Below are 26,032 nucleotides of genomic sequence, written 5' to 3' on the forward strand. Positions count from 1 at the left end.
CGCAGTACAGGCCCTTCGGCCCTCGATGTTGCGCCGATCATCTGACCTACACTATTCCATTTACATCCATATGTCTATCCAATGACCACTTAAATGCCCTTAAAGTTGGCGAGTCTACTACTGTTGCAGGCAGGGCGTTCCACGCCCCTACTACTCTCTGCGTAAAGAAACTACCTCTGATATCTGTCCTATATCTTTCACCCCTCAACTTAAAGCTATGTCCCCTCGTGTTTGCCATCCTCATCCGAGGAAAAAGACTCTCACTATCCACCCTATCTAACCCTCTGATTATCTTGTATGTCTCTATTAAGTCACCTCTCCTCCTCCTTCTCTCTAACGAAAACAACCCCAAGTCCCTCAGCCTTTCCTCGTAAGACCTTCCTTCCATACCAGGCAACATCCTAGTAAATCTCCTCTGCACCCTTTCCAAAGCTTCGACATCCTTCCTATAATGCGGTGACCAGAACTGCACGCAATACTCCAGGTGCGGCCTCACCAGAGTTTTGTACAGCTGCATCATGACCCCGTGGCTCTGAAACTCGATCCCCCTACTAATAAAGGCTAACACACCATATGCCTTCTTAACAGCCCTATTAACCTGGGTAGCAACTTTCAGGGATTTATGTACCTGGATACCAAGATCTCTCTGCTCATCTACACTACCAAGAATCTTCCCATTAGCCCAGTACTCTGCATTGCTTGACCCTGGTGATCAATACGACCCCTCCACATGGACGACTGTCCTAGAGGTCCCCTTATCAACCAAAAATCGAAAATCCATCTGGCTAATGCTCAAGTGTACACACGGTCTACCCCCCCGGACTTACCTGAGGGGGCACAGATACGCAGGCTAGATGCGGCTCTTTCAGATTTGGGATGCGTTTCCTGTTCCCGAACCCCACTGGGGACCGGTCATGGCATTCACTGCCCCTTGGTTTTGTTGGGTAAGTAGCATGGCTGCCACCAGAATTTTAACCATCTCATCCTGAGTTAGGGTCCCCGACTTTGTTCCCCTGTGGACCCTTCCTGTTCCTCAGCTTTCCAATTTGCCTGGCTTTTACCTCCCCCTTGGGGTGCTCGGCAATGTCGGGCAAAGTGTCCTGCCTTTCCACAATTATAACAGGAGCCCTTCATCTCTGAGGTAGCAGTTTTCTGTTTAGCCCCTTCCTGTTTCCATGTCGCAGGGGTCTCCCTCGTGGCTTGTCCCGTTCCTGTCTGTCCCGTGTGGATCTCCCCCTTCTGACTGGGTGCAGGGGTGCTTTTATGCATTAGTGCAGCCTTTCGTATTACTTGACACTCAGTTATAGTATTATCATACCAGGTTTCCAACTTTCCCATTAATCAGGAACCTTAACCACTTAGTTTGGGGTTTCCCATTCAATTGGTTCTTCACCAGGTTCCCTCCCATTGTTTGATTATATACTCTCCACTTTTGCTCCATATAACTGTCTATGGCTTCCTGACTGCCCTGCTTGGTGGTTGTCACTAGTTCAAAAGGGTTGCCCATTCCCATTCCCATTGCTTCTTCAATGGCTTCTTTAAGGGTATCCCCCTTTCCCTCTTAGAGTTTACATCCAATGTTCCAAACAAAGAGGGGTGCAGGACCATGAGAGCTGCCCTTTTTATCTCATCATCATCCCAAACATGGATGTATCTCATCTGTTCCATATGCTGTATAAAGACCATCACCTCCCTTCCTGGCCTGAGGGCGTAATTCTGCCCACCTCCGACCCGTCCTAACGGATCCTCTGAGCTTGCTATCTCCCTTAGCCAAGCCTTGTTTGGCTTTTACTTCTCACAAATATACTTCTGTAAGCTCACTTCCATTGTTACAGGAAGATCACTTTTCTCCACCACCACCCACCCCATCCCTTTGGAATGCCGTCTGTTCAGCTATATCATCTATTGGTGTCCCTTCTTGTTGGCACCAGGAATCTGTAGGGAATTCTGTTCCTCACTCAAAGACCGCACCCCCCCCACCCCACCACACTCGAGTCCTTGACACCAAAATCACAAATGTATGACTTGAACAGAATAACCAGCGAGACATGTTTCTTCTGATAACTCTCAATCGCTTTATTGAATTATCTACAATCCTTAGAGAAGGGTTACACTCAGCAATCACAAGTTACACTTGCAACTACAATTACGTGACCCAGGACCTTATCCTGCTAGAGGCTAAATGTAAGTTAAACCCCCTACTCTTAACTTAATTTCCTAACTTAATATGAACAATCACCCCTCGGTTGGTCTTCCGATGCTGTTTGTACGTCCCTTGGTGGAGTTGACCAAGCTCTACCGTCTTCTTTGACTGCCTGCAGGAACAGTAACGTACCCTGATCTCTATGTACATTTATACATTTCTTGCTGCTGACTGGGCCATCTCATCTCCAAATTTGGCAATGCTCCAAACCTTTCATTCTGATTGGCAACATATGTCCTCATTCTTCATATTCCCTTTTTAAAAAAAAGGTCTTCTGCGAAATACACAAAATCACCTATTTCCTGCTGTTAATCGATTTCAGGAAGGCCAGTCCTTTAGAGCCCTTGAATCCTTAGATTTACACAGTACTTGAGCCCATCTTCTTCCATTGTCTGTTTCTTAAGGTCATTAGGCACTAACCCCTTATGTTGTGGTTGCAAGACATATATGCTTATTACGCCCTTGATTCTTGACTGGGCTATGTGACTGTGTTTCCAATGAAAACTTGCAACTTCAGCAGACTCTCAAACAAGGAGTTAACCCTTGTTGTCCTTCAGATCTTCTCATCGATAGCAAATGTTGCAGTCCTCCCTTAAACATTTCGGTTTTGTCGCCTTTCAAATGACCCCAGTCCTGCTCACGACAGTCCTGATGGAGTGTTTCATCTGTAATTCTTTAGGTCACCGAAAACAATTGTGACGAATCGTATTTGCTAATGGCCAGCTCCCAGAATCAGGTCTTCGTTTTTAAAACATCTCCCAGCTGTTATCAATTCAGCAGCCTTGTCAACCTTTTAAACAACTTCTTGCTGTTTTCTTCAATACACTGCAGTCTATATTCTTGTAAACTGAAACCTGAGCTCCAGGCACTGTGTCTGGTCATATGTTGCTTGTTTTAATTGGTCCTAACCAGTTCTCTCTTCCCCAGAACTCTGAAGCTTTCAGTTTCCTTTTCCAGTAAAGGACTGTCTCAGAAAATATGCAAGCTTTGAATCCAAAGTCAGTGCACCTAGCAGTACATTCAACAGGTCAACTGTTCAGATAGCAGTCTGCACACGCGGACTCCATCACAGCTGGCTAAACTACTGATCAAACTTAATTAGAATTAAACGTAAGCCATAGAAGCAAAAGAATATGCAAGCCAAAATATTAGAAAGATCAGACTAGCAATAGTCCATTAGAGGTTGAATTTAGAATACAGATGGAGAGTGTGAAGATAAAATCCAATACCAGGGTCCTGTGCTTGAACAAGGGGGACTACAATAGAATGAGGGAGGACTTGGCTAAAGTGGACTGGAAACAAAGATTTTATGGTGGGACAGTTGACGAGCAGTGGAGGACTTTCAAAGCAATTTTTCAAAGTGCTCAGCAAAAGTATATTCCAGTGAAAAGGAAGGACTGGAAGAAAAGGGGTAATCTGCCATGGGTGTCTAAGGAAATAAGGGAGGCTGTCAAATTGAAAAAGAAGGCATACAAAGTGGCCAAAAGCAGCATGAAACTAGAAGATTGGGAAAACTTTAAAGGTCAACAGAAAGCTACAAAAAGAGCTATAAAGAAAAGTAAGATGGAACATGAGAATAAACTAGCACAGAATATAAAGACAGATAGCAAAAGTTTCTATAAATATATAAAACGAAAAAAAGTGGCTAAAGTAAACGTTGGTCTTTTAGAGGATGAGAAGGGGAATTTAGTTATAGGATATGATGAAATGGCCGAGGCATTGAACAGGTATTTTGTATCGGTCTTCTCAGTGGAGGACATTAATAACATGCCAGTAATTGACAGAGGCGAACGTAGGTGAGGACCTGGGAACAATCATTATTATGGAAGAGGTAGTATTGGGCAAGCTAATGGAGCTAAGGATTGATAAGTCTCCTGGCCCTGATGGAATGCATCCCAGGGTACTAAAAGAGATGGCGGGAGAAATAGCAGGTGCACTGACGGTAATTTTCCAAAATTCGCTGGACTCTGGGGTAGTCCCAGTTGATTGGAAAACAGCAGATGTGACGCCACTGTTTAAAAAGGGAGGTAGACAAAAGATGGGGAATTATAGACCAATTAGCTTAACCTCTGTAGTGGGGAAGATGCTTGAGTCTATTATCAAGGAAGAAATAGCAGGGCATCTCGATAGAAATTGTCCCGTTGGGCAGACGCAGCATGGGTTCATGAAGGGGCAGGTCATGCTTGACAAATCTTTTGGAATTCTATGATGACATTACGAGCAAGGTGGACAATGGGTACCCAGTGGATGTGGTGTACCTAGATTTCCAAAAGGCCTTCGACAAGGTGCCACACAAGAGGCTGCTGCATAAGATAAGGATGCATGGCGTCAGGGGTAAAGTATTAGCATGGATAGAGGATTGGTTGACTAACAGGAAGCAGAGAGTGGGGATAAATGAGTGCTATTCTGGTTGGCAATCAGTCACTAGTGGTGTGCCTCAGGGATCGGTGTTGGGACCGCAATTATTTACAATTTATATAGATGATTTGGAGTTGGGGACCACGTGTAGGGTGTCAAAGTTTGCAGATGACACTAAGATGAGTGGCAGAGCAAAGTGTGCAGATGACTGTGAAACTTTGCAGAGGAACATAGATACATTGAGTGAGTGGGCAAAGGTCTGGCAGATGGAATACAATGTTAATAAATGTGAAGTCATTCATTTCGGTAGGAGTAACAGGAAAAAGGATTATTACTTGAATGGTAAAAAGTTGCAGCATGCTGCTATGCAGAGGGACCTAGGTGTCCTTGTGCATGAATCGCAGAAGGTTAGTCTGCAGGTACAGCAAGTAAATGGAATTTTGTCCTTCATTGCTAAAGGGATTGAGTTTAAAAGCAGAGAGGTTATGTTGCAGCTGTATAAGGTACTGGTGAGGCCGCACCTGGAGTACTGTGCGCAGTTTTGGTCTCCTTACTTGAGAAAGGATATACTGGCACTGGAGAGGGTGCAGAGGAGGTTCACTAGGTTGATTCCGGAGTTGAGGAGGTTGGCTTATGAGGAGAGACTGAGTAGATTGGGATTATATTCATTGGAGTTCAGAAGAATGAGGGGGGATCTTATAGAAACATATAAAATCATTAAGGGAATAGATAAGATACAAGTAGAGAGGATGTTTCCACTGGCAGGTGAAGCTAGAACAGGAGGGCATAGCCTCAAGATTAGAGGGAGCAGATTCAGGACTGAATTAAGAAGGAACTTCTTCACCCAGAGGGTTGTTAATCTATGGAATTCCTTGCCCAGTGAAGTAGTTGACGCTTCTTCAGTAAACGTCTTTAAAGCTAAGGTAGATATCTTTTTGAACAATAAAGGAATTAAGGGATACGGTGGGAGTGCGGGTAAGTGGATCTGAGTCCACGAAAAGATCAGCCATGATCTTATTGAATGGCGGAGCAGGCTCGAGGGGCCGGACGGCCTACTCCTGCTCCTAGTTCTTATGATCTTATGATCCTTTTCAGGTTGTTGCTTTCAGTTTTTTTCAGTTTCTTTGGATGAATTAGATAAGCCTTCTCATGTTCCTTGATAAACAATATGCAGTCTCAAGGGATATCCTCTGGGATGAGTTGGTGGACATAGAATGCATGACCTTTAAATTCCCATAGAGCTCAGTATGACTGTGTCAGGACTGAAAAACTGGCAGCCAGACCTGAATGTTTATCTGTCGGACCTACTTTGAGGTAAACCAATTTCCTTGAAAAAGTGAACCAAACAAAATGTTTAACAATTTTCATATCTTAATGGACAATGACATAACCAAATGTAGCAGTTGTATTTCCCTTCCTTTATTTCAACTAGTTGTTTTAATATTGGACAGCATTTGGAAATACATATGAATCTGCCCAAGATGCATTGATTAATATTTTAATAATGGTGGTCCCAATCAAATGGAACCTTTTATTTCCTAATTTGTGATCAACGGCCCTGCCTGGATCGCACAAATAGCATGTCTCTGATTTACCATTTTGTACTTAGCAAAGGAGCAGCCTCTATTTTAAACCTTAGCTATTTAACCTGTTCATTAGCAACAACTTGCATTTATATACTGCCTTTAACGTAGTAAAACATCCCAAGGCACTTCACAGGAACTTCATCAAACAAAACTTGACAAAACCAAAGATTGTTCTCATTGTGGTAAAACTTGCTGTTAATAGACCATAAATGTTACAATATTTGGCAACTTGCTATGAACCGTTATTTTGCAAACCTTATGCACATGTTTCTGATGCAAAACTGTGTCATTGTGCTGTGGTCCAGGAGTGCTCAGTGTCAGAGGAGGTGGAGATGATGGTTGAGAGCCTTCTTGATGTCCTGCTACAAACCCTGCTTTCTATCATGAATAAGTCCCAGATGGCGGAGGCGGTAAGAGGACAGCGCTGCCCACAGTGCACGGCAGAGATAACTGTTAGTAACTAACAATCCTTTTTAACAGTCCTCACCCATGCATGGATTCCCCCCTTCCCCCACATGTCTTTCCACCTACTTCATGGTGCAACATCTTGTGTGAATTCAGAACCTCATGCTTGTACTTCAGATGCACTCCCTTCCATGTTTAGGTACGTTTAGGTTTATTGCTTTCTAATCCTTAAAGATGCATTGTTATCTGATAGGACTCCAGTGAGTTAAGACACAACCTTTGCCATGAAGCAGGCATGTTTCTATCATGTGATAGAGTTGGTTGATATTGGGAAATCATTTTCTGTTCCAACCTGATAATTGTTTAAATGATTTTTACTGTAATCTTTATACCCTAACTATATTAAAAATCTGGACATTGCATTAAATCAGTGATGTTATCTTCTCATACAATTAATGAGCCCCCATTGGGCGATTTGAAGACAATGCCTCTTTAAGCAAAAATTCAACAGAACTGTAAACATTAAATGCACATTTCTGTAACATGCAGAAGTTTTCTTAAAAACCAGTTGATTAATTCACTGTAACTGTAGTTAGATGAAATTTTGCCATTAATTTAATCATTGGCTTCCATTTTTTTCCCATACCTAATGTGTTAAATGATAGTTTGAAAATTTATACATGATTGGGATAAGCAAAGATTGCAGGTTGGCTGATTTTGTAAAGGTCACAAAAATAAGTATAGATGCGGGAAACCACTCAACCCAGTTAGCTCATCCTTCCATAGAAATCTACCATCCCCGTATTTTTCCCTTTCTTAGCCCAGGGCTTCTGAAACCAATTACAGCACTCTGACTGCTACCTTGGCAACGGTCAACTAACTCAGTACAAACCTCAAATTGAATTTTGGACCCATCTGTTCTATATGGCTTTGTGCTAAACTGGACCAGTGGGGAAGCTTAAGAATAATTGGCACTAATAAACAGTAAAACAAATTAAGTGGAATAAATGAAAGTGTATGCGTTCCCCATTGACATTCTATTTGCTGTCTTAGGATTCGTTAACTTCTCCTGCAATATTCAATCTCCTGTTTTTTCCTTTCCTTTCTCTCAGACCCTCCAGACCAGGCAGGCTTAGATTGGAGTGTCGTGGAGTGGAGAGCACTAACTGGGTGGCACAGTGGCGCAGTGGTTAGCACCGCAGCCTCACAGTTCCAGCGACCCAGGTTTGGTTCTGGGTACTGCCTGTGCAAGTTTTCCCTGTGACCGCGTAGGTTTCCGCCGGGTGCTCTGGTTTCCTCCCACAGCCAAAGACTTGCAGGTTGATAGGTAAATTGGCCATTGTAAATTGCCCCTAGTGTAGGTAGGTGGTAGGAGAATTGAGGGAAGGTGGGGATGTAGTAGGGAATATGGGATTAATGTAGGATTAGTATAAATGGGTGGTTGATGGTCGGCACAGACTCGGTGGGCCGAAGGGCCTGTTTCAGTGCTGTATCATTCTATGACTCTAACTCTCCACAGCCTGAAATACAAGTTGACTTGGGGCCCTTATGTCTTTCTAAATAGCTTATATTCTATACCAGTGCAGTTTATTACACAGTTATGATGTGTGATTGCATAACAAATCCATATCTGCTTGTGTGCATTGTTGTTCTGATGCAACCATTTTAACCCCTTTGATTGGGTGTGCCATATGCTGTGTCATGACCTGAGTCACTGATGGTTCTACTTTGCTCTGGTTCTCTAGGGGGAATATGTCACCTGCCTACTGTCCCTGCTTCGGCAAATGGCAGATAACCACTACCAACAATTACTGGATAATTTCCAGAGCAAGGAGGAGCTCAAGGTAAAAATAACTTGACTTTGGTGCTTCTGTGACTAACATAAGTGAATATATAGGTATTAGAAAAGGCAGGGCCTTCTCAGTGTTCTCTAGCCTCTTGGAATGAGCTTTGATCCAGCATAAAGTAATGAGATGATTTTACACACCCAGAAAATTGTGCTGCTCTCTCCTTTTACACTGTTTCAATTGTGTGTCATTCTCTGTATAATGTGGGGTCTGACTGCTATTGAGAGAAAGCATCGGTGACAAGCTCTTACGTTTATCTAATGGGAACAAGCAAACGCTAAGCAGATAGCAGATTCGTACAGTCACATTTTCTGAGATCTACGTTCTGTTGGTTCCCTGGATATCAGGCCATATCCACGACATAGTTCAGACAACCTTGGGAGAACCATGTGTCTGCCTGTAATATAAAGGCACCCAGTTGTGTTTTCTCCGTAAGTTGGGTATAAGGAAGAACTTGAATATCCTGAACCCAGTTAATAGAGTGAGCATAAGTCTGCAGCAAAAAAGAATGCATAGAATTTAGCACTAAATCGTCAGTCACATTCAGAAAGGCCGTGAGCTTGGCTTTTGTGGAATGAAGTTGTCACAGCAGGGTGGCTGGGAGCTGTCCTAAAGTTGGGATTAAGCACAGTTGTTAGGAAACAGAAGAGGAGACTTTACTCTGCATCATGCCAGGGCCATACCTGACCTTTGGAATGCGATAGCAGTAACAAAAGCAGTAAATTATTCCATTTTTTAGCACTGGCATCGTCCCTCCTACCCCCAGACCTCCCCCACCCCAGGAAACTCAAAGATCCCATAAGGAACATCTCCCCACACACTATAAAGATGCCCCTTTGTGCACTCCTGGACATTTGAGATGATGACTGTTATTAACTGCTTTGAGGTAGGACTGAAAGAAACCAAAATATAGGAGCCGTCCTAAAGTAAAAAGAGTTTGATAGCTTACGAATGTATCTTTTGTGTGATACTTAGGTGCTTGTGGCTTACAAATTAAAACAGCAACACTCCAACTTTAGACTGAAAGAATGAAGATTAATTATAGAATCTTGTAATGTACCTCATTACTGCCTTATCTTCAGTTGCAAGTAGCTGTATTCTCCAAGTTTTAATGGTGCTCATCTACCCTATATCTGACTCCATGCCTGTTTTACACAGGTGCTGTAATCCTGTTCAAAGCCTACTAGCAGGGTGGTAGTATCCCTTTCCATTTTTACTATAATGTCTAGATGCTATTGAATAGTTTACAGTGCAATAGATTATGAGTGTACTGAGCACCATATGTAACGACTAGTCACTCATAACAGGCAAGCTCTGCAAAACAGGAATATTAACAACCTGCCAGAATCAGTGCAGCTCATGTGACATGACCATTTCTCCTGGTATTAAAGGAGAATGCCTTAGTTGTAACTGTAAGCAGTTAAGTAGGTAATGCCAACTCCATGGATCTTGTGAATGACTTTATGACTGTAGTCGAACCATAATTAGCTGATTGATTTTCTGTCAGACTCTCCTCCTGAAGCACTGCTTAAATTTTCCTCCCTGATAACCTGCTAAATCTGGTGCTTTTAAAGTTGGTGATTTTATTTTTTTGTTTATTGAAAACTTAGTGGTGCATTACTTCCACTTCAAACAGTTCACAGCAAAGTAGATATAGGAAATTGTCTATATGGGTCAGTTGGTTATACTGATAAGTTGGCATCCCTGAAGATTGAGAGTTCTCCCTTCTGTGCAACTCTGTTTGTATATCCCATGTCCTATCAGGCACCTTATTGTGTTATTAGTTTTCTGCAAGGTTGGGTGTACTCCTTTCTGTCTGACTCTCTGTAATCCAAGTGCCCTAAAATAGTTAACAGTATTACTGACCTCCCGGCAGACTAAACGAGCCCCCATTTAATGACTTGCAGTCAGCATTCCTGAGTTAACTTCGGGTTATCTGGTTTGTTGTCCACTGAATTCTCATTGCTTTGACAGTACCAAACCTTCGACAAAACAAAAGATAACTAACTTCTTAGGAGAGGTGTGACGGTGATACTTTGGCATTAACTAACCAAGTTACATCATGTCTTCCTTTCTCTCTTAGGATTTCTTGTTAAAAATATTCTGTGTGTTCCGTAATTTAATGAAGCTGAGTGTCTACCCACGTGACTGGATGGTGATGAGACTACTAACCAGCAAGTAAGTTTCCTGCACCATTTCAGAAATACTCATGTTCCAAAGTGATCTAAAATTTATCTAGGCACAAGTATGTCCCACTGTACCTCATTAGTGCTGAAGCAAAATATACAAATTGAGTTTGTTATCCGCTCTCCCCACTCCCAGCCAACCAGTTTCCTCTCCTGAAGATGTTAACCCTTGATGAGCTCTATGGGCAGCTCACCCTCAGGTACTTTACCCAAGTGGCCATCCTTCACATGCTAGCCTAAGCACTGAATGTTGGTAGGCCATTCAAACATGACATCCCCAGAGCACAATCCTGGTGCATACACATATAACTGGTTAGCAGTCAGGAGGGAAAACCTGAGCTGATTTTTCCTTTCCTAACCCAGGGACATTGAGGTCAATTGTAATGCCTCTACTGCCAACTCACTCAGCGGAAACTGAGAGTGGAACCTGGGACCTTCTGGTCTTCATGGCTCAACTACTCACCGTCTTAGCTAGCGGATCTATCGGGGCAGCTGGGAGATGAATCTTTAACACAATGCAAACTATGAAGAAAACTTTCATCTTCCAGATTTCCTGTAAAGTTGGAGTCTAAAGCAGGTATAACAGCTATATGGCTGAGCATCTCTCGGTGACAGGGAGACTGTCTATTATCACAGTGAGCAGTACTGTGAATGCTGGAAGGCACTCAGAATCATGCCTCAGTGTCTGAGCCTCAGGATTGCGGTCAGGATGACAAGCCTCAATAAGTACATTTACAAATTACCTTTCCAGGTCACAAGCCAAGCACAGAATAAATTCAATGAAATCATTAGAAGTCTGAGAATAAGGCCTTTTCTGGATCTTATCAATAATATCTTCCAAAGTAGAAACCCCCACACCCCCGTTTCCTTCCCTGCTACAAGCTGGCCCTGGTTTAAAATTGTTTCCAGGTACACACTGCTGTCAGCTTATACAAGAGAGCATTCTAGAGTCAAGTGGTTCCCCAGGCTGATGAAGATCTGAGCCCTATAAAAATGAGTAGAATTGCTCGAGTATGTATCCTTTTCCTATAACTGTTAAAGCTGTGTAGACAAAGAAATTCAATATTTCATCCATACTGAGTCCACAATTTGGGCTGTTTGTAAAGAATTGCTGCATTGTTGGAAGTGGTCTCTTTCCAATCAGATGGTAAACAGAGGTGCCCTCTGGCTGCTGAGATGAAAATGATTGCCAACAAACTGGCAGCTTCTCTTTTTATTATCTCTTGACCCTGGTGGCTGCGCAATTGTGAAAACTCTGCTCATACTCAAAATAGGTCTTTGGCAAATCATGGGCAGCATTTAGGTCCAAGAACAAAACTGTTCTTCATAAAAATGCTTCTTCTTCTTTGGCCTCCTTGTCTCGAGAGACAATGGGTAAGCGCCTAGAGGTGGTCAATGGTTTGTGAAGCAATGCCTGGAGTGGCTATAAAGGCCAATTCTAGAGTGACAGACTCTTCCACAGGTGCTGCAGATAGAATTGGATGTCGGGGGTGTTACACAGTTGGCTCTCTCCTTGCGCTCTGTCTTTTTTCCTGCCAACAGCTTTTTTTTTTATTCATTCACGGGATGTGGGCATCGCTAGCCAGGCCAGCATTTATTGCCCATCCTTAATTGCCCTTGAGATGGTGGTGGTGAGCCGCTTCTTGAACCGCTGCAGTCCATGTGGGGTAGGTACACCCACAGTGCTGTCAGGAAGGGAGTTCCAGGATTTTGACCCAGCGACAGTCAAAGAACGGTGATATAGTTCCAAGTCAGGATGGTGTGTGACTTGGAGGGGAACTTGCATGTGATGGTGTTCCCATGCATTTGCTGCCCTTGTCCTTCTAGTTGGTAGAGTCTCTTCGACGTGCCACTCTTCAGCCCTGCCTTTATGGCTGTCTGCCAGCTCTGGCAATCACTGGCAACTGACTCTCACGACTTGTGGTCAGTGTCACAGGACTTCATGTCGCGTTTGCAGACGTCTTTAAAGCAGAGACATGGACGGCCGGTGGGTCTGATACCAGTGGCGAGCTCGCTGCGCAATGTGTCCTTGGGGATCCTGCCATCTTCCATGCGGCTCACATGGCCAAGCCATCACAAGCGCCGCTGGCTCAATAGGGTGTATATGCTGGTGTTGTTGGCTGCCTCAAGGACTTCTGCGTTGGAAATACGGTCCTGCCACCTGATGCCAAGGATTCTCCGGAGGCAGCGAAGGTGGAATGAATTGAGACGTCGCTCTTGGCTGACATACATTGTCCAGGCCTCGCTGCCGTAGAGCAAGGTACTGAGGACACAGGCTTGATATACTCGGTCTTTTGTGTTCCGTGTCAGTGCGCCATTTTCCCACACTCTCTTGGTCAGTCTGGACATAGCAGCGGATTCCTTTCCCATGCGCTTGTTGATTTCTGCATTGGGAGACAGGTTACTGATGATTGTTGAGCTTAGGTAGGTGAACTCTTGAACCACTTCCAGAGCGTGGTCGCCGATTTTGATGGATGGAGCATTTCTGACGTCCTGTCCCATGATGTTCATTTTCTTGAGGCTGATGGTTAGGCCAAATTTGTTGCAGGCAACCACAATCCTGTCGATGAGTCTCTGCAGGCACTCTTTTGTGTGGGATGTTACTGCAGCATCGTCAGCAAAGAGGAGTTCCCTGATGAGGACCTTCCGTACTTTGGTCTTCGCTCTAAGACAAGCAAGGTTCAATAACCTGCCATCTGATCTTGTGTGGAGGAAAATTCGTTCTTCTGAAGACTTGAACACATGTGAGAGCAGCAGGGAGAAGAAGATCCCAAAAAGTGTAGGTGCAATAACACAGCCCTGTTTCACGCCACTCATGACAGGAAAGGGGTATGCTGAACTGTGCCTTTCATTTTGTCATGGAATAAGGTGATGATACTTCGTAGTTTTAGTGGACATCCGATCTTTGCTAGTAGTTTGAAGAGACCATGTCTGCTGACAAGGTCAAAGGCTTTGGTGAGATCTATGAAAGCAACGTAGAGGGGCATCTGTTGTTCGCGGCATTTCTCCTGTAGCTGGCGAAGGGAGAACAGCATGTCAGTGGGGGATCTCTCTGCTCAGAAGCCACACTGTGCCTCAGGGTTATACCTGTTATAAAAAAGAATTTGTTGGCACTCCCCGATGACTGTTTCTAAGTGCTGCCTTAAAAAAATTTGGACTGACACTTCAATGCAGTACTGAGAGTGCTACACTGTCGGAGGTGCCATCTGTCAGATGAGATTTTAAACTGAAACTCTAGCTGCCCTCTCAGGTGGACGTAGAAGATGCCACAGCGCTATTCAGCCCGATATCTTGGCCAATACTTACCTTCAAACCAATGGCACTGTTCTAGTGCATGAATAACAAAAAGTTAGTATGCAGGTACAGCAAGTCATAAAGAAGGCTAATGGAATGCTATCCTTTGTTATGAGAAAAATTGAAAATAAAAGGAAGGATGTTACGCTTATATAGGGTATTGGTGAAACCACATCTTGAATACTGTGTGCAGTTTCGGTCTCCTTATTTAAGGAAGGATGTAAATGCTTTTCAGAGGAGGTTTACTAGATTGATATAAAAGCAAAATACTGCGGATGCTGGAAATCTGAAATAAAAACAAGAAATGCTGGAAATACTCAGCAGGTCTGGCAGCATCTGTGGAGAGAGAAGCAGAGTTAACGTTTCAGGTCAGTGACCAGAACTGGCAAATATTAGAAATGTAAAAGGTTATAAGCAAGTAAAGCGGGGGTGGGGCAAGAGATAACAAAGGAGGTGTAGATTGGACAAGGCCACAGATTAGCTGACCAGAAGGTCATGGAGCAAAGGCAAACAATATGTTAATGGTGTGTTGAAAGACAAAGCATTAGTACAGATAGGGTGTTAACGGACTGAAGATTGAACAGCAGCAAGTACAAACATGAAAAAAAACAGTGGGTAGTTTTTTTAGTCAATTAATTAATAATTCAAGCTGAAGTAATGGAAACTTGCACTCACCTATCTTGGAGTCCGAGGAAGAAGACTCACCAACTGCTGGAGGCTGTAAAAGATAGGAAAAGGAGCCCCTCTTTCCCCCTCTGCACCGAATTCCCATGTGCACCATATTTTCAAATTCACTCTGGCAAATGTCTCTCATTCAGGCCAACTGTCTCTTCTCAACTGAGTCCAGAACTAGGGGACACTGTTTTAAAATTAGGGCTTGCCCTTTTAGGACAGAGATGAGGAGAAATGTTTTCTCTCAGAGGGTTGTGCGACTTTGGAACTCTGTGCCTCAGAAGGTGGTGGAGGCAGGGTCATTGCATATTTTTAACGTGGAGGTAGATAGATTCTTGTTAGGCAAGGGAATCATTGTCTATCGGGGGTAGATGGGAGTGTGGAATTCGCAACACAAACAGATCAGCCATGATCTTATTGAATGGTGGAGCAGGCTCGAGAAGCTGAATGGCCTACTTCTGCTCCTAATTCGTATTGTTCATATTGTTACGACCGGGTGAGAAAGGTGTCTAGGGGTCCCTTTCAGCCTTCATCTGGTCTTACTGTAACAGGGTCTAATTTTAAACACACTGTGTTTTTAGCTCTCCCTTGGTGAATCCTTGTTCACCGCTTTCGGATTATAAGGCAAAGAAACCAGCACAAACAGGCTTTCTTAGGTTTAAAGAAGAAAAGTTGAAATTTATTAAATTTAAACTCTAATTCAGTTAATGCCTTTGGATACACGACGTGCCCACACTAGCATGCATATGCGATACACACATGCAAATAGAGACAGAAAAGAGCAGAAGAAAAATAAAGCGAAAAAGTTTGAGGCAATATCTGAAGAATGTTTGTTACGGTTCTTCGAGCTCACTGTAGAGTCCTTCATTGTAGTTAGATCTTGCTTTTCGTTGGAGCCCAGTATTCTTCTTAAACCTTGTTCGCTGTAAGAGACTTTTCTTTCTTGGGGTTCATGTGGCTTCAGTGGATTCAGAGGCTTGTGAGAAAGAGATGGGAGCAAACAGACTTTCTGCCCAAACTGTTTGTACAAATTCAAACAACTCAGGTTGCCCAGCAGGTTAGCCATGTGACTAGCTGGTTTGACCATGTCCGTTTGTATATTTGGCCATCTTAGCAGTCAACCTGGAATGCGAGCTCCCCCATCTTCAATAGCTGGTGATCAAAAGTCCATTGTGGGTTGAATGTGTCAGGGAATGGCTGCTTTGTCCTTCCAAACACTGTCTGTTAATATGCAAATGTCTTTCCATCCAAAATCTGGGAATTTTTAAAGCAAGTCCTTTCTTCACTTCAACAACAGTTTGCAATTTAATGTCTATGTGGCAAATTTAATATGCCTTATGCTTGGCAGGTGGGGGCCTGCATGTAACAGATGATCTGGTCATTATCAGGGATAGGCACAGACATGTTGCACCACGAACATTTGACAAAATTATTGACTCAGCCACAGACACGGGGGCAATTAATTGAAAATAAAGTGTACAGCCAACCTAATGCCATCAAAACACAGTCCGGTTTAAAACACAGTTCTCCCTATAAATAAAGTAACTAAGCATACAAATGTCAATGGAGTGCAGCACAACTGTATTAGCTAGCTCGCAAGCAAAATAGAATGCAATGCCAATGTAAATGACTTTTGTTGACAGAATAGAGCTAGCTACACCATGTCACAGGGTGGTAAATGGGCCTTATCGGATGGCCTATGTGGCTTCACACTGTGTCAGGAGTGCAAATTCGTCCAATAAACGAGAAAGCTCAAGGAGAGGATTGTTATTGTGGTTATTGAGGTGAGGCACTAGAAAAATCAGCAATTGGAAGATGGACGATTGCTCACGCTGCTGTTGTCACATGACAATTTAATCCATGGTCAATGTTTGTGCAACCTATCCACCTGCTTGTAATATGTGTCTGAAGACAGGGCAGCCAACAAAAGGGCAATGATCTCCAAATCAGGAGAATTTTATAGGATGGAGCAGATAGTACTTCAGAAGAGTCATGTAAAATAGAAAAGCAGAGTAGGACAGGAAGGGACAGAGAGATTAACGGTAGGTAGCCAAGACTAATTTATTCATCTTGCCAGGCTGTTAAACTAGATCCTAGATTCTAAAATACAGAAACAACAAAATCTCTCCTGGACAAAATGTCATTTGCTCACCAAAGCTAGCAACAAAATTAGATAAACACAATTACAAATAAAGAGCACCCTTCAGTTCCTCCAATAAAGTGATTCTGTTAAATTCATTTATGTCTATATCTTATTCTATCACTGTTGATTCTGATTCAGCTCTGACAAGATAATTATTAACAAAAAGATTTTCTGAAAAAAGTTGAGCAGTTGTTACTGCATGTTTTATTCAGTTGCAAAATGTTTAGTCATTATCTGTAAGACTGTACTACAGACTAACCAATTTATGACCAAGCCAAATCTCTTACCTGTTAGCAAAGTTGCACTTATAACAAAATGTAATTATATGATACAGACATTGGCCTCTCAGGTTATCTGCCCTCAAACTGGATAGTAAATAATGCACATTGCAGTTACTGATCTTTGACATACTTGTAAAACTTGTCCTTTAATCCAATTCACAGCAAAAAAAAGATCAGTTAATGACTGTTTCTAACATGGTCATTGAAACATAATAAATTTTTACTAAGTCTTCCCCGACAGTTTTTAAAATTGCAAATACAGCATGGATTTTGTTAAGGAATCGTAGACAGTGCTTCATAGATTAAGGTTTATTCAAGCTATCCGTTACATTGTATTTACTAACTATTGTATATGGGTCAGTCAACCTCCATAAATTTGCCCAGGCATGCGCCATGGAGAGGTCACTCCATAGTTGCCTCACAGCGACTGAAACAACACGGAAGGTTCACAAACCACTGACCACCTCCAGGCGTGTATCCATTGTCTCTCGAGATAAGGAGGCCCAAAAGAAAAGAAAAGAAAGAGAACTAAGTCCCAATACACTGTACTCTTGTGTTCATGAGGAACTTACAGTGCTGACTTCTGGAGATTCCTTGGATTTTCTTGTCTGTTTTCCCCTTTATACAAGATCTGGAACAATGTGATTCCAAATGGATAGCAGCTGTTGTGACATTTATATAGAAATAAACGTCCAGTAACTTTCAACGTGTTGCTGAGCTTGTGTGGCAAGTGAAAGTGATGTGTGCCATAGCCTATAAATCGAGACATTATCTAAGTGACTGTTGCCATTTTGAAATGAGTTTACATTTGCAGTCTTCAAGCCTTTAACGTTGGATTTTAAAATAACCTAGTTGCTAAGTTATTTTAAAACACAAGGTTAAAGGCTTGGAGCAGGGGTGTCCAACCTTTTTGCATGGGGGCCATATTACAATTTTTGTGTTACACAGGGAGCTGGTGAGACGATTTTGGAAAGATAAAGGCATTAAAAATGTACCTTACTATTCATCAAAATAACAACAAATGTGCATTTTTGTGAAGAAACTTTAAGTGAGAAGACTAATTTATTGACTTACTTTCTTGTCACTATTTTGGATACTTTTCTTCTTTTGGGCCTCCTTATCTCGAGAGACAATGGATACGCGCCTGGAGGTGGTCAGTGGTTTGTGAACCTTCCGTGTTGTTTCAGTCGCTGTGAGGCAACTATGGAGTGACCTCTCCATGGCGCATGCCTGGGCAAATTTATGGAGGTTGAGAGTTGCCTTAGTGAAATACCTGGCATTTTTAAATTGCATAAATAGTCTGCCTGCATACTTGTATAGCGATGTGGAATATTCCGGATAGATGTCCATCTGTCAGGAGTGATCTTGACTGCTCTCTCCCTCCTCTCGCGCTGTCTGTCTGTCCGTCTGTCTCTCTCTCTCTCCCCCCCTCTGTGTCCCCCCCCTCTGTGTTGCCCCCCCCTCTGTGTTGTTCCACTCTTGGGTGTGTTGCTCCTTCTCCTCTCCATGTTGCTTCACTCCCCCTTGTCATTCTCCCCTCTATGTGTCAACCCCCTACTGTGTCACCCCTCTCTCTCTATCCCTCTCTCTCCCTCTGTCCCCCTCTCTCTCTGTCCTCTCCCTCTCTCTCTGCCCCTGCTGTCTCTGTCCCCCCCCACCTCTGTATCTGTCCCCCACCTCTCCCTTTCTCTGTCCCCCTCCACTCTTTTTCTCTGTCCCCCCTCTCTCTGTCTCCCCACTGTCTCTCTCCCCCCCCCCCACTCTCTCTGTCCCCATTCTCTGTCTCCCCCACTCTCTCTCTCCCCCACTCTCTCTCTCTCCTCCACTCTCTCTTCCCCCCACTCACTTTCTCTCTCTCCCTCCGTCCCCCCTCCCATTCTCTCTCTCTGCCCCCCACTCTCTCTCCTGCATTCTCCCTCCCTTTCTCTCTCCCCCTCTCCCACTGTCTCTCCCCCACTCTCTCATTCTCTCTCTGCTCTCTCTCTCCCCCTCTTGCTTTCTCTCTGACCATTGTTGAGAGCGGAACAGTGCTTCCAAAATCCGGACAGATTTGAGGTTTTCCAGCAGACTTTTTTTCAGAATCAGGACCCATCGGAAAACCCCAAATCTGTCCGAAGCACTGTTTTGCTTCAGCACCTGTCAGCTATGAAACTGACAGTTGCGAATTTTTTAAAAGCCGGTCTGAAGAAGCCAATGGGAAATTTCTCATCTCTGAAATTACCAGCCATGTACTCCAAAATTGTTTACCACAGACATTGGTGTCGTTGCTGACCCCTGGTCATTATCGCATTGCTTTTTATGGGACCTTGCTGTCTGTAAATTGGTTGCCGAGTGTCCTAAATTACAACGGTGACTACATTTCAAAAGAAAAATACTTAATTGGCTGTAAAATGCTTTGGAACATTTTGAAATTGTGAAAGGAACTAGGGAAATCCAAGACCTATATACTTCCTTTCCATTAAGACTGGTGCGTATTGATACATCGAAAGCTGTGAATGCTGAAAATTGGAAACAAAAATAAAAGCAGTAGAAATGTAGCTCAGGTTCAGCAGTATCTGAAAACGAAAATGCAGGTTATTATTTCAGGTGGGACCCTTCATCACAACTACCTTTCTCTATCAGATACTAATCCATTTGCAGTGCAATTCCAGTGTTTTGTTTTTACCAGCACTGTTATGTAATGTCAGCATTATTAAGAATAAAGGGAGAAGTTAAAAGCATCTTATATTTACACTGCAGATTATTAGAATATAAAATGCTTTACCACCAGTAGGTATTGAGGCAGAGGCTATGACATCACTAAAAAGAAATTGGGATACATATTTGAAAATGAATATAAAGGGAAATGGAATGATATTAGATGCTCCAGTTGATGAGTTATGATCAACACAGACTGAACAGGCCAAATGACCTGTGGTCTGATTACTCAGAATCTGTGTGATCTGATTGCTGTAGATTTATCTTTGGTCATTTATTTTGCAGTATTATTGTTACCACAGTCCAATACCTGTCTCCTGCATTACACAAGAACTTCACAGAAGCAGATTTCGATTTCAAGGTGGGTTTGTTGCTTGTTTTTTTTAAAAAGAAAAGAAGCATGTCTTAAATAGCCACCATATTTCATGAGATCTCAGCTGTCTGTTCTGCACAGTAACAGCATCCGTGGACATATTTTCTTCTGGAACTTCCTCTGGACATGTGCAGCAATGGTCTCTGTGTCCAGCAGAGGCTCAGTCAATGCAGGTCCAGCTTTAATGCAATAGTAGTTTGGGAGCTGGGACTGTAGATCAATTAGGATAGCCCTGGGCTAAGGAAAAGGAAGGTCCCTGCTCACTATGCAGAGACATAATGCTGGAAATATACTCATGTGAACATCAAGTCAGATTTATGCTATATTTATGATATAACCGTCTGTCCGCTCAGGGTTTAAACCCTAAATCTCAGAATGCAAATGTTGAGCTATCTACCAAAGATCTGTATCTCCCAAGAAGACTCAGAGAAAAGATAGGGAGGGAGCAGTGATGGTTGGGTGCAGGGCCAAGGGTAGAGAGAGTCCACAGGGCAGGATACTGCCACATCAGTAGATCATAAAATAGATGAGGGAGATTCATCATGTCACCTATCTGTCTCATGAATTAGTCTAAAATGTTCGCATTCACCACTCCCAATTGGATACACATCCCAAGTTCCTAAATGTTTACCAGTCTCAGTATGAAGAATTTCCTCCTAGCATCTATCCTAAATTGTCCTTTCTCCTGTTTTAGCCTGTGTTCCCTTGACAGAACTTGAAGCAGTGTACCAGATTAATCTTACCTATGACATCTTGTATATTTCTGAAAGGTTGCCTCAGTCAATGGCTCACCATCACCAGGCTTACAGAGGGGAGAAATATCACTTTAAAAATCTTCTGTATCAGAAAAGTCTCTCCTTTCAGTCTTAATGGGCCAAATTTCCAAATCCTGCTGGTGCGGAGGCAAGTGCACTTTGAAGATCGTGTTCTCAGAGGTGGGCACCAGGGCTCTCCACCTCCATTTTTAAGGGGATGCTGGCAGCGAGAGATTGAGTCGGACATACGCCTCCAATTAATTGCCTGTTGAGCTCATTAAAGAGCTCATTAACAGACTTGTCAAGAGCAGGGAACAATTTTTCAAGGCTGGGGATGGAGAAGGCGCCATTGGGGAATACGACAGGGTTGTGAAGAACAGTGTGGAGGGCCATGAGGGCTATAGGAAGGGCTGATTAAAATAAAACAGGGTCAACAAATAAAGCTCAGCTGCTTCTGATGTGCCTCAGTGTAGCTATTGCTGCAGCTGTAAGAGTTGAATTTCTCATTGGTAAGTGGCAGGAAACCGGAGAGGGACATGAGCCCACTGGCATCGCAGGGCACCTGGGACTGGCAGGGGAAGGCCTGATGAGTTTACAAAGCCCAGCTGAGGGAGTTCAGATGGGAACAGGCTACAGTAACATTGGACGGAGCAGCCAGGATGAGCTGCAGAAGATGCAACCTCTTGGACAGCAAGAGGCCAGAGGAGCAAAGCGGGAGACTGCAAGGGGAAGAAGATGTTAACCAATACATTGGGTGCACAGCCCAAAGAGTCAGCTACCCGCAAATGACAGAGCGCCAGTGCCATAGAAGCCTGTGCCTAACCAGGCAGATAATTTCAGACCTGAGTGCTCTGATCCACAATGACCTGAGACCTCATGGACCCAATGGCAGTCCCCTACCTGCAGACATCAAGGTCTCCATTGCCCTGAACTTCCATGCAACTGGGTCATTCCAGGGATCAGCTGTGGCCCTAAGTGGCAGTCCGTCTCTCATTAGGCCATCAGGAAGTTGACGGGTGTCCTTTTCAGGAGGGCAGGTGTTACACCCACTTTGAACAGATGGGTTTGTGCTGGCACAGAGGGTATTGGGTTCAGTCTCCTTTGCTGGATTCCCCCAGGTGCAGGGTATCATCACTTACACCCATGTGGCCATGAAGGCACCCAGTGACCGGCCCATGAGATCCATCAACAGGAACGGTTTCCACTCCCTCAACATCCAACTTGTCCGCAACCACAACAGGAGCTTCCTCTATGTGTGCACTTGATTTTCTGGCAGCTGCCATGACTCCTTCATTCTCTGCCAGTCCAGGCTGCCTCAGTCCTTCACTTCATCTTCCAAAGCCCATGGCTAGCTCCAGGGGGACAAGGGAAATCCCTTGAAGAGATGGCTACTGACCCCTCTATGGAATCCCCAGATAAAGGCACAGAGGTGAAAGAAGCAATGCCACCTGCTCAATAGGCCAACCATTGAGCATGCCATCAGGCTTCTGAAGATGCGATTCTGATGCCTGGATCAGTCGGGTGGCACCCTCCAATATCCTCCTGCAAGGGTCTCTGTCATTGTGGTCGTCTGCTGTACTCTTCATAACATGGCCCTCCAGAGAGATGTGGACCTTGAGGACAGTGAGGCCCTGGAAGGAGACAGCTCATTGGGGGAGGAGCAGGTAGTAACATAGGAGGACGAAAAGGGGGCAGAGGGGCATAACACTGAACAGAGGGGTGCCCCTGCTGCCTTCTCCTGCCACCCTCCCGGAAGAGGACCTCCCTCCTCTCCCTCATGGCCTGCAGCATTAGACCTAGTTTGGCATCAATGAAGTGAGGGTCTGTCTGCCCCTAGTGACAGGCTCCGGCTCCTCTGTGACATCTCACTTCCCACTGGTGCTGTGGAAGACAGTTGTCTCTCCCAGGACAGCCAGCAGCTTCACTGAAGGCTGCCATGGAAGTCTACACGAACCCCACACTTGGTCTGACCCACTACCATTATCAAACTTAGTGGCTATAAGAGGACAGGAAACCCATCTCAATGCCAAATTAAGGGGTTTCCCACTTGAAAATTGCAATCTGCATCAGCTTCCCGGTGGAGGCGGGTTTCAGACCCAAAACTAGACCCGGTTCCTGTTTCCCCCCTCCATAATGAAAACACAGCCCAATGTCTCATCTTAAAAATGGCACATTTGACATTGCAGTACTCCCTCAGCACTGTACTGAGGTATCAATTGAAATTATGTGCTTAAGTTCTCAATTAATTTTAACTTACTTAAAAAGGTACTTTGCATTCTTTTATTTTGATAGGATATTTTGTTGAATTTTGAATTTGAGAATTGTGTAAATTGCATGTGAGCTTGGCTCAGTGGTAGTTTGCTTACTTCAAAGTCTGAAGATTGTGGGTTCAAGCTCAACTCCAGAACATAAGTGCATAACCTCAGCTGATACGTCAATACAATACTGAATGAGCACTGCACTGTCAAATGTATTAGCTCTCAGATGAGACATTAAACACTGTCCATTTGCTCAGGATTGTGTGAAAGGTCTCATGATATTCAAAGAAGAGCAAGGAAATTCTGCTCCTAGCCAACATTCCTCTCTCAACCAACATCATTCACTTGATTTGCAGTGTAAATTTGCTCTTTGGCACTTGAGGAAGTGATTAGGTCCTTTGAGATATGAGTTCTGTCTTTCTATTACATTGGTGCAGATATGCCAGTCAAATATTGGTCATATGCTTTTCAATTGATGTTTTACATTTTCAGTAGGTTAAATAACAGCCAGCCCCCTCATCCCCTGACTGGTTTCTCACCAATATTCTTTCCATAACCTTGGGCAGATTATTACCCTGCCTATCCACAGCAATTGCTCCTATCTGTGGTATTATTTTAGCTAGTGCAGGCCAGTTGGTGGAGAGAGTTTGAGTGAGACTCACTTGATCTTGGTTTAAAATTCTAACTTATTTTGACCTACCTCATTTAAGGACATAACCCAGCTACATATGTTTAAATGGATTTGTGTTTGGTTCAGAAATTTTACTCCTAATTTTGCCATAGGGTCTACCCTTGCTATTAATAGCCTTGGTCGAATAACTTTAGCTATAAGATTGTCGACTTTGAGATATTTTCCATCATAACTTACCAATTCAACACCAACTCTGCAATTACTCTAAATTCAAATAACAGCCATATACACTACAATGTGCAGTTGCATTTATAAGAGCGACTATGAGAGTTTATATCTGTCAGAGTTAGAGACAACAAAAGGAGAGGTAGGTTTGTGGTGGAGATGTCTGCCTTGTTGCTATTGAATTAGTAGAGCACTCTGATCTGATTGTACTTTAAAGGACTTCAAACTTGCCAAACAATTCTTACTGTGACCTGTTTCTTTAGGTATGGAACTCATATTTCAGTTTGGCTGTCCTGTTTATAAATCAGCCAAGCCTTCAACTGGAGCATGCCACCCCTGCCAAAAAGAAGAAGATTCTGGATAGGTGAGTACAGCCAGCTTACCATCTTCTAGCCGTACAGGAGAACAATGTGTGTTTCACATTGCCGGCCTCTACGGACCTTGCCAACTGTTGGGAATGGTCGCTAGCCTAAGCTGAGAGTGTTACGGATAGGTGGGAGATGATAGGGATGGTTTCCCCTTTTTTCACCTCTTAACTGACCAAAGACTGTGTTTTTAAGAAGTATTTTAACCCATGAGCATTTTACTGGGCAACAGACAAATGGCATGTTTTCTCATAAGTTTAAAAGAAATCTAAATGTTTATTATACAACACCTGAAAATATACACAACTTCACCCATTCTCACATGCATACAGACACACACAAGAAAAGATAGAGATTAAAAGATAACATACATTTACATCTGATGGTTCTAAAAAGAGTTCGCTGTAAAACTTGATTTTTCCCCGGGGTGAAGACTTGAAACAGAGCAGACCTGATTTTACCTTTTTTCTGGTTCACTGGAAAAAAAAACTCGGAAGGTTCAGGAGGATGGATGCATTGTTGCAGACTTCTCTTGTTATGTCTCAGTCATAGTTCAATGGCAAAAGCCTGGTTCGATTTCTCAGGTGGGGAGGTCAAGGCCATTTTCTGCCTACTTGTAGTTTAAAGATGGTGATCTTAGGCAGGGTCCTTCCTCTTTGCTGGAACAGATGAAATTCTCACTTTTGAGCTAGTAACTGAGTTAAAACCTGCACTGATTCCACTCCAGTTGTTCCAGAAAGCACTGCCGCTTCACTCGAACGTCATCGTTGCCAGTCACAATCCTTTCTCCTGATTGGTCAGTTTGAATCTAGGCCACTTTGGCGTGCCTCAAGTCTGTTTCAGTCTGTTTCAAGTTCATTATATAGTTCATAATTTATCCTTGCATGAGTATGGCAAGAGTCATAACTTCGGCTGGAAGGGTGTCTGTTGTATAAGTGGAGCATGAGATGTATAGTAATAGATACAGCAACAGCAATAATTTGTATTTATAGAACACCTTTAAATTAATAAAACGTCCCAAGGCACTTCACAGGAGCTTTATAAAGCAAAATTTGACACCAAGCCACATAAGGAGATATTAGGTCAGATGGCCAAAAATTTGGTCAGAGAAGTAGGCTTTAAGTTGCGTCTTAAAGGAGGAAAGAGTGGTAGAGAGGAGGAGAGGTTTTGAGAGGGAATTCTAGAGCTTGAAGCCTAGGCAGCTGATGGCAGAGCCCTGAATGGTGTAGCAATTAAAATCAGGAATGCTCGAGAGGCTAGAATTAGATGAGTGCAGATATCTCGGGGGTTGTGGAGCTGGAGGAAATTACAGAGATAGGGAGCGGTGAGGCCATGGAGGGATTTGAAAAAAGGATGACAATTTTAAACTCAAGACATTGCTTGACCAATGTAGGTCAGCGAGCACAGTGGGTGATGGGTGAACGGGACTTGGTGCGAATAAGGACACGGGCAGCAGAGTTTCAGATGACCTCAAGTTTACAGAGGGTAGAATGTGGGAGGTTGGCCACGAGTGAGTTAGAATAGTTAAGTCTAAAGGCAACAAAGGCATGGATTAGGGTTTCAGCAGCAGATAAACTGAGACAAGGGAAGAGTCGGGCAATGTTATAGAGGTGGAAATAGGCGATCTTAATGATGACACGGATATGTGGTCAGAAGCACATCTTGGGGTCAAATATGACACCAAGGTTGTGAACAGTCCGGTTCAGTCTCAGACAGTTGCCGGGGAGAGGGTAGAGTCAGTAGCTAGGGAACA

At 43.5% G+C, this 26,032-nt stretch overlaps 1 protein-coding gene across 1 annotated transcript in view; it reads left to right on the forward strand.

The window, feature by feature from the left end:
- The window catches only part of dock3 (dedicator of cytokinesis 3), a 1,369,418-nt gene that overhangs the window by 1,186,551 nt on the left and 156,835 nt on the right, over positions 1-26,032 (forward strand). The window contains exons 26-30 of the mRNA XM_068052296.1: positions 6,453-6,599; positions 8,298-8,396; positions 10,483-10,577; positions 19,958-20,033; positions 24,178-24,278. Coding sequence (XP_067908397.1) covers positions 6,453-6,599; positions 8,298-8,396; positions 10,483-10,577; positions 19,958-20,033; positions 24,178-24,278 — 518 coding nt within the window. The remainder of the gene's footprint in view (positions 1-6,452; positions 6,600-8,297; positions 8,397-10,482; positions 10,578-19,957; positions 20,034-24,177; positions 24,279-26,032) is intronic.

This window comes from Heterodontus francisci, chromosome 19 (assembly GCF_036365525.1).
Source record: "Heterodontus francisci isolate sHetFra1 chromosome 19, sHetFra1.hap1, whole genome shotgun sequence".
In the NCBI taxonomy this organism is placed as follows: domain Eukaryota; kingdom Metazoa; phylum Chordata; class Chondrichthyes; order Heterodontiformes; family Heterodontidae; genus Heterodontus; species Heterodontus francisci.